The 8,642-nt window shown below is 41.9% G+C and overlaps 1 protein-coding gene across 3 annotated transcripts in view; it reads right to left on the reverse strand.

Moving 5' to 3' along the window:
• pappaa (pregnancy-associated plasma protein A, pappalysin 1a) overlaps window positions 1-8,359 on the reverse strand; it is a 79,598-nt gene extending 71,239 nt beyond the window's left edge. For all 3 annotated transcript variants that reach the window (XM_020600941.1, XM_020600940.1, XM_020600939.1), the window contains exons 1-2: window positions 7,250-8,359; window positions 555-1,647 (exon numbers count right to left, since the gene is read on the reverse strand). In XM_020600941.1, the coding sequence (XP_020456597.1) occupies window positions 555-1,647; window positions 7,250-7,640 (1,484 nt within the window). In that variant the 5' untranslated portion in view covers window positions 7,641-8,359. The remainder of the gene's footprint in view (window positions 1-554; window positions 1,648-7,249) is intronic.
• Between the last annotated feature and the right edge of the window lie 283 nt (window positions 8,360-8,642).

The following is an 8,642-nucleotide window of genomic DNA, read 5'->3' on the forward strand; positions in this document are numbered from 1 at the left end:
TTTCCAAAGCAACTCCCTTCTCCAATCAAGTCACCTTAATTAGGACCAATGGGTATAGGAGGCACAGGGTAGAAGAAGGTAGGGAGGTTTGCTGAAAAATGGATACAAAAATGAGCAGTTTGGCCTGCGCACTCGCTACCAGTTTGTTTTACCCTGCTTAAGTGTGGAACACTGATTGAACCAGGCCAAGGCCAGGTTGGACTAGCTGTCCCCTGAGCATTTCCCAGGCCACACAGGCTGGGAGTTGAGTTACACTCAACCCAATTGGTCAGGAAACAGTAGGACTAGACAATCTCTCTACAGGGACGCATGTATGGAAAGATTTGTTTGATTTATTCTAGACATGTGAGACCATGGCGTGGAGTTGGTTTACCAAAATGATTCATTCACATCAACCAAAACATGTATCAACTTAAGCAAGGAAAGTTGCTGTTAAAGCTTTTTGGTGAATTTAAGTTGTATGCCTATTACAAACAACTACCACCAAAACAACTACCACCAAAAATGATTATCAGAGCTGAAAGCACGATAACATGCAAAATGTGAAATCTTACTTGTGTGGAGAGGAGTGGTTGAAGCATGTCTTGGTCACATCTGTGATGTTGGGATTACAGCAGTCGCCAAGGTCATAGGAAAAATTTTCCCAGTTACATTCAGGGTCACATACACCATTCCCTTGTTTGTGCTCAGGGCAACGACTTCGGTGCCCAGACATGCAGTCACCCGCATCAAACCCTGTGAGTGGATGGTTGCATTCTGGGTCACAAGCATCATCACCAACTTTGCTGATATCACAGTTAGCTAAGATCAATCGGCTGCGAAGGGAGGAATTGGTCACGTTGTGAATGCTGAGCTCCCAGGTGATGTTGTAGGGGCTAAAAGCATCATTGAGCTGTTGGTGTTGCAGGCTAATCTGGTGGTCTGACACAGTTGGCTTCATTTGTGCATCATCCCATATATTTATGACACGATAGCGTACTCTCTTTGGTCGACGGAAGGTCCAAAGCTGGTTATAATTTTTGATGACATCAACGTTGTCGCAGATGGTCTGACCACAAGATGGAGGTTCCAGCGTTGTGTCCAACAATCCCTCAGCATTTCCAACTCCGCCACTTAATCGTCCACCTCCTCCCTGCTCGGGCTGAGGAAAGCTACCATCTTTTACAGTCAGCCACTTTCGGCCTGGGTGCTCAAAGGTTTCACGAATGACCAGCTGAGGAAGATCTTGGAGTTCCTCGTGGCCATGCATATCCCTGATAATCTGCCTCTGCCCTCGGGCCTGTCTCCATAGGCCCAACCTCTCCACTGCCCCCCTGTAATTATGATTTAGTGCATTCCCCCCAATCATCAGCACTTTGCACTTTTTGGTCAAATGACTGAAGACATCACCTGACTGCTCCCGACTGACACCCACTTGGGCACCATTGATGAAAAGTTTCATGTATACGCCATCATATGTGGCTGCCACATGGGCCCATTGGTTGGGTACATAATGGGCATTGGAGTGGATGGATGTCACTTTGTGGGCACGGTCAGTTTTAAGGGAGAAGAAGAAGCGGGGGTCACGGTTCCCATGTTCACCAACTGCCTGAATGCCAAGCAGCCAGCCACGGTCACTGGAGGCATAGAAACATTTGTCGTATAGACCTGGAGAGAGAATGAAGAAAGTAAATTAATATGTGCATGCCTTTCTTTTCAGGTGCCAAATGAAGACATGAATGAGAGTAAATGAATGGCAATAACAAGAGACATTTTTCACTGGTCATCTGTAAGAGAGCTGACAATTTCAGTCCCATCTTCACTTTTTAAAAGCAGACATTTTTGAAATTTGCCCAAGTCACATGCAAATGATTCTTTACTTCTAATTTCATTTAAGTGCTTGTTGGTTAATGGTCTAATTAGATTTCAGTCCATTAAATTTAACCACTATAAAGACCATTTTGGAATATTCTGGAAATAAGTCGATTAAGGAGCAAAAATGTATTAATATGCTATCTGTTCATATCTAAGGATGCATTGTCCTGAAAATTAGGTTGAAGTGCACATTTAGCTACGGGAGATCCCATGGAAATCTCTTACTAAGTTTTTGTCAACACTGAGTGCATTTAAAGTTGTGCGTGTAAAGTCCCTTACCAGTGGGGTAGCCAGAAAAGGCCAGTTTTCTGCTAAAGCCTTGTTTTTGTAGAGGCACCAAAACACCTTTTTCCTGTTTCACTTGGACCATGTATGTCAGCTTGAGCATGGTAATGTGTTTTCACTTCTTAGGAGATCTCTGAATGCTAACTGTTTGTTTGTTTAACGCTTGTTACAGTGTGTTCAGGCACACAAGTTCACATCTGTGTATGTGCATGTGTGTTTGTTAATGCATGTTCATGACTATATTTCATTCTGTATATCCATTGACAAGCCTTAGGAGCTCCATCTCAGCATATGAACATTTGTGTTGTCAGGTGATTCTGAGGAAAGAGCTGGACTAAGCTCCTGTCACAAGAATACACTCCTGGGCTTGGATAACATCAGGGTAGAACTTCTAATCATAAGCCTTCTGTCAGTTATATCCATCCATACAAGTAGACAACAATAGAAATGAGGTGTCCTTTACAATTGCCTCATGGGTCTGTGAATCTGATGCCAATAAATAACTTTTATATTTGTTTCTGCTACCGTTACTATGGTCTGAAGTTATAAGCTGATTTTCACAGTGATGATGCCTCAACATAATGGTCCATTTTATTCCCCCATGAGTTAGGCTACCTACCCTGCAAAAGGTGGCTGGTTAATGGTGATTGTATGGACATCTTGCTGGCTTTTTGTTTCTAATTACCCTAGCCCTCCAGTAGCACCCCACTCATTAACCTGGTATTTAAATGAACTAATGTTCAAAGAGTGAGGGCTGGGTTCAGCATCATGATCAGGCTTTTGGTAGGTGAGGTTTTCAGGCTTTCCACTACACTGGAAGGAAAAAGCCTTCCATCTGTCAGCTTGTGCACTCAAGGCTAAAAGGTGTGCTAAAATGCTTGTAGGGCTCCTAGTGTAAACAGCTGTCATAATTCTGCCATGCTCAATTAATCTAACACACTACACTTTTCCAGATCCTGCCCTGTGACTGCTTGGCTCACACAAACACACCTACACACACATATGCAGATATTTATATAGACATGCAAATATACATGCTCATGAACAACTTCACACATACCTATAAACAAAAGAAAAAAAAACCCTGAAGTACAATTTTGTGTCCACTAAGAAAGATATGCAAAGGAATTTGCATGTGCACACATTATGGTGGAGAACTGTTCCTGTCAGGTTCAAAGGCAACCCTTCCTCACACTTGCCATTTGTCTTCTTCCAAGAAAAACACACTCAGGAAAAAAAAAGAAAAAAATCACATATACACACACAGAAAAATGTCACAAGGACTTGATAAAAAGCAGGGAGGAAGGGAACAATGAATACTCCGTTTACTTTTGAGCTGTTCTACCTCTGAAAGGTCAACGAAAGGCACTTTTAGTAAAGTGACCACTATAGCAGTTTCCCTGAGGAGACAATGGAAAATTCCACTGATATTTTAAAAACAAGTTTAATGAACATAACAAGGATATTAATTATAAAAACATTCTCAAAGCACTTTAAAACATTTGATTTTAAACATTTGACTTTGCTGTCCTGCTTCTCCCCGAATGAACTCAACTAAATGGTGGTTTAGTCATGAATTAAAATTAACTAGTTCTATTTAAACATGTTTTTTCACAGCACATCCTCCAATCTAAATGACCATATAGGTCAGTTGTCCCCACCCTCTGATATGACACATAGGAACATGAAATAGCAATGAGAACAGCCTAAAATAGCAACGCTATGGCAGCATGTGCCAGAGATAAACTGTGGAAAAAAATAAGAAAATAAAACAACCTTTTATAATGCCATGATGTTATATTAAAGGTTTTGTTAGGTTTAGAGGAAGGTCATGGCTTGGGTTAAAATAAGTACTTTGTTAAGGTTAGAGGACCTTTGTCATCATGGTTACAACAACAAACATGTGGCCAAGGTTATGGTTCAAAGAAACAGGAAACAAAGAGTGGTGGTAAGTCTCTATTTGACTGACCCATCCTTTCACCCCAATTTCTTCTTTGTGTAAAATTTGTAGCTTTGTAATTGCTTCACCTGACTTCCTCCTGTGCTCCCATCATAATTACTCCAGCCACTAGAGGGCTTTGTCAGTTGAATATAAAGATGTTATTTTGGGGCATTTGCTGAAAAAACTGGCTCACATGATTGCTAGATGTCACTTAACAATACAATGCAAATGTGAGTTATAATAATAAGCTTCTACACCGACCTGTGAGGTCATTTTTATTGGAGGACAATCTCTCTTTTGAGTGTCCGTAAATGAACACCACTTTTTCTGCACTGTGATAATATCATGACAGAGAACATTCCCTTTACATTTAAAGTCATTAATCTGGCCTTTGGCTTTGAGGATATCCAGCAACGCTCACTGCAAACACTCAGTGCACAACCATAATAATGGTTCAAAGTATTAAGAAGAATGTGAAGATATTTGTAGTTGAGGTAATGATTACTGAGGGTAAGTGTTACATTCAGTCCTGAACCCCTCTCCAAACTCCAACCACTTGCCGAGTAATTAGTCACGAACCCAAGATGATTCATCTTCCTCTTAGTATCTCAGTTACATCTGACTATAATGAAACAGGAGGAGGATGCAGTTTTTACTGTACATGTCCATGGAAAAAGGACCCTCACTGTGCAAAATTAGTTTTTAAATACATTTTTTTTGTATCATCACACTAAATGACAGCACCAAAATGTGTCTGTTATCACAAAATGTATCTGCCAACATCTACAGAAAATTGTCTGCAGTGGGTCATGGAAGAGAGCCTTTGTTCCATTTGTGAATTATTTTCCTTTCCCTGTGATGTGGGACAACCCAACATGACCCGGATACAGGGGCTAATAGGGCACAACAAAGTTTGCATAACATTTGGACACAGAGCTTGAAGATTCATCATATTACCAAACCAGAAGAAAAAAAGCTTAACTGCAACAGTCAGTGACTTTATTTATCACAATGAATTGTTCACCTTGGCAGGTCAGTCTTTTTATCTGTTTTTCCTAAATGAAACTATTTTGGCAACCACTCTACAGAAACAACTCAAAACCAGAGACAAGAAGATGTCACTGAAATTAGGCAAACATGCAAAAATAACATCTGAGTTTTCATTTATCAAGTAGAAACCGTGTTATGATCATACCCTAACTTACTAACTTGGGCAGAAAACAATCACCTACATGTTTACAAAAGGCTAAATATAAATCTGAAGAAAGCAAGAAACAGAGAAATGGTTAAAAACAACACACAGAGCAGCTGAAAACAACCCTGTGCTGGGATAAAAACAATGGGATGTACTGTAGCAATTTTAGATGCACTAGGATTTTTGAGGCCTGAACTGGATTTAAAAGATTAGACTTTATTGAATTTGTTTGATCATCATATTTGTTCTCTTTAGGTCATCCCTCTCTAGCGGTGACGCAAACAAGCTTGGAGTACATCTTAAAAATGAACATGAGATTATACTTGATTATATTACTTGATTATTGATTATACTTTGAATAGTAGTCTGTGCTAGTCAGTTGAAGATGGGGGTAGGGTACAACAACAGCAACACCTGTACAAAATAATGTGATCCAACACCACATCTGTAAAGCCTACAGTGTTCATTTTCTTTATCAAATATGTGTTTATTTAACTCTGTGGTCATTTTGGAGGAATCGGATTGTTTATGTTGTTGTAATAAAGTGTACAGATGCTCCTGTTATTGTGTCCATCTTCTATAAATCTACGAGTCACTCAGGTCACAACAAACCCTCTCACCCCCACACCCCCGTTTGAGACGCATGCAAGGGATTGGCTTTGCAGAATATGCCTCTGCCAACTGGCTGGCACTACCTAAAAGAGTACTGTATCAACACACATCACACGCACACGCACATACTGTAAGTGATTATTGATGTGTGGGGGGGTGGGGGTGGAGGCAAGCAGATAGAAAATAAAGGGGCAAGTTAATTTACTTCTATGGTTTAGTAAAGTCTCCAAACGTGCAGGCTGGCATACAGGAGGATGAGGAGATTGAGAGGCGACCATCCGCACAAGCATTGTAGCACACAATGTTTGCAACGCTCCCTATCGGCAAGGAAAAGCATCAAAAGACTGCCCAACACTGTAATAAGGGGCTACTGGTCAAAACAGATCACCTAGAGCAGTTTTAAACACATATTTCTGTTGCTCATTACGCACAGCTGCAGACTTGGCATGACAAAAAAAAAAGAGTGCGCACAGATTACAACTACAAAGTGTCAAGCTTTCCTCTGATGGTATGGATCCGCTTAAGTGTCTGTGTATCCCCCTCTGCGCAGTCGGTGGATAAAGATGCATCACCACTATGTGCTTGTGCTTTAAATTAGAAACAGCGAATAACCCACGATTTCGCACAATTGTCTGCGATTTGCAAAGTCGATATCCCACATAACGATAGCACACCAGTGCATAAACACAAGCAGAGGGGAAACCCTGGATCTCTCAGTCTCGTAACTCCGGTAGCCAATCCGAAGGTGTCGAGTCTGGGGGGCACACGAGCTTGCGGTTTCAGTTGCGAGCTTCGAGCGCCTCCATATACAACGAATCTCTCCCGCTTTAAGTGTGTGACGTGGTTGCTCACAAAGTTTTGGCCATTACATCATAGTTTTAAAATAGCTAAGTCGGCTAAGAGAAATGACATTTTACGCACAGTGACATCAGCTGCCGGTCAAATGATGCAGCCTAGTATCTTCATCTCGAATTTATGATCGTAAACAGAATAAATCATTCTCCAGTAGGAAAATATCAATAAACTAAATAAGATGTACAATAAAATAATCTTCAGCGATCTTCGCCGTACGAAATGGCAAACTTAAATATGATCAAAATCTTTGGTGACCCTATGCCTGCACTACCTAAAATATCCGCTGTATAGCATTACATCATTGTCTAGTCTGATAGATGAACTCATTTTCAACTCGCTAAAACTGCATGTTGCTTTGTTTGATAGACTGCATGACACTGGGATATATTAGAGCACATTCACATGCTTAGTTCTCCTTAACCAGTTTAACTCGTGGGTTTTTTGGACTTAGATTAATAAAAAGAGTTGTATTGACAATAGGATGGAGGATGTGTAGACTACCCTACCTGCAATCACTGTGGGTGATCGCTGACCTCCCTCCGGTTTGATCCACATCTCCAGAGTGAAATTTCCTCTGGGTATCTCCACACCGGGCTTCAGTCGTAGCTGATCTCCCCTGCCGGTAAAATAGACAGCTTTCCCCCGGTCTGGAGAGTTTTCCTCCGCCTGCGAGGAGCGCCGTCGCTGGCGAAGCACCCGTCGCTCTAAGCCGGGCAAAGACCGTTTGCCCCGGGGCAGACGTGTGGCACAAGCCCCTGGGATGGTGGCTTTCGCCTCCCTAATGCGCACCAACTCCCTCTTGGATCTCCCCTTTCTTCGGACTGTCCCGCACTCTGATCCAAAACACAAGATGAGAATCACCAGGCAAGACACCCAGGGAGATATCCAAAGTTTCATTTTTCGGGAGAGGAAATAGCAAAAATATTTCAAATAAAATAAAGATTTAAAAGAAACAACGGAATAAGTAGGGGGAAATGAAGGCTATGTCCACAGTGTTCTCCTTTTGGGAATCCTCTCGAGTTTTTTCCTTCTCTCTTTTTACAGCGTGTAGAATGCCAAACCGTAGAAACTGTCTAAATAAACCAATAAAGCTATGCTGTTTTCCCCTCTTTATAATGCTAAGCCACGACCCCCTCTCTTAAGCAAAACTACTCTGGAGACATTCAGGGGACACGGGAATATTTGATTCATGTATGTGTTCCACGGTGCCTTTTCAATGGGTCCCATTTAGCCAAAGGGATGACTAATAAGTAATCAATCAAGAGGGGGGTCCGGCCGATGGCCCCCTCATCCCCTGTGAACGGTAGGAGTTACTCGCAGAAATCCACAGTTGTCCGCCAAGCTCTTGTCACACCTTTATGTTGTTTCCTTATCCTGCCCGTAAAACAGCATAAGAAACGGCACATATTCAATTCCAAATTAAAGTGACAACAAACCCACTTCTCATATTTATCACAGGAAACAAGAGGTAATTTGGGATCAAAAATTGGATCCAAACTTCCCTTTGCTTGTGTGCCTGTATAAAAGTTGAAATGCACTATAATAAACGGTAAGGCGAAACAGAGAAAGAGGGACAGGGAGCAGCAGAAGTAAGCATCGCGGTCCTCATTGATTGACTGAAGCAGATACAGTTGAAGGAGTCGGAGCTCGTCGTCCGCTTTGGAGGCAGTTTGTTTCAAAGTCTTTTAAAGAACAACTCATGTTTCAAATGTTCCGGGGCTGCGCGCGCGCGCGTGTGTGTGTGTGCGCGCGCGCGTGTGTTTTCAAAGTGGGAAGTAACACAGGTAGGCAACTCTCACTGACGGTAATTCTCTCTGTGGTACAGAGTGATAGGATGGTGTTGACGGGGTTTGGAAGGCGTGTGTGTATCCCTCTAGCGGTTACAATTTAAACAATCCG

The sequence above is a fragment of the Monopterus albus genome, unplaced genomic scaffold (assembly GCF_001952655.1).
Source record: "Monopterus albus unplaced genomic scaffold, M_albus_1.0 scaffold49.1, whole genome shotgun sequence".
NCBI lineage: Eukaryota > Metazoa > Chordata > Actinopteri > Synbranchiformes > Synbranchidae > Monopterus > Monopterus albus.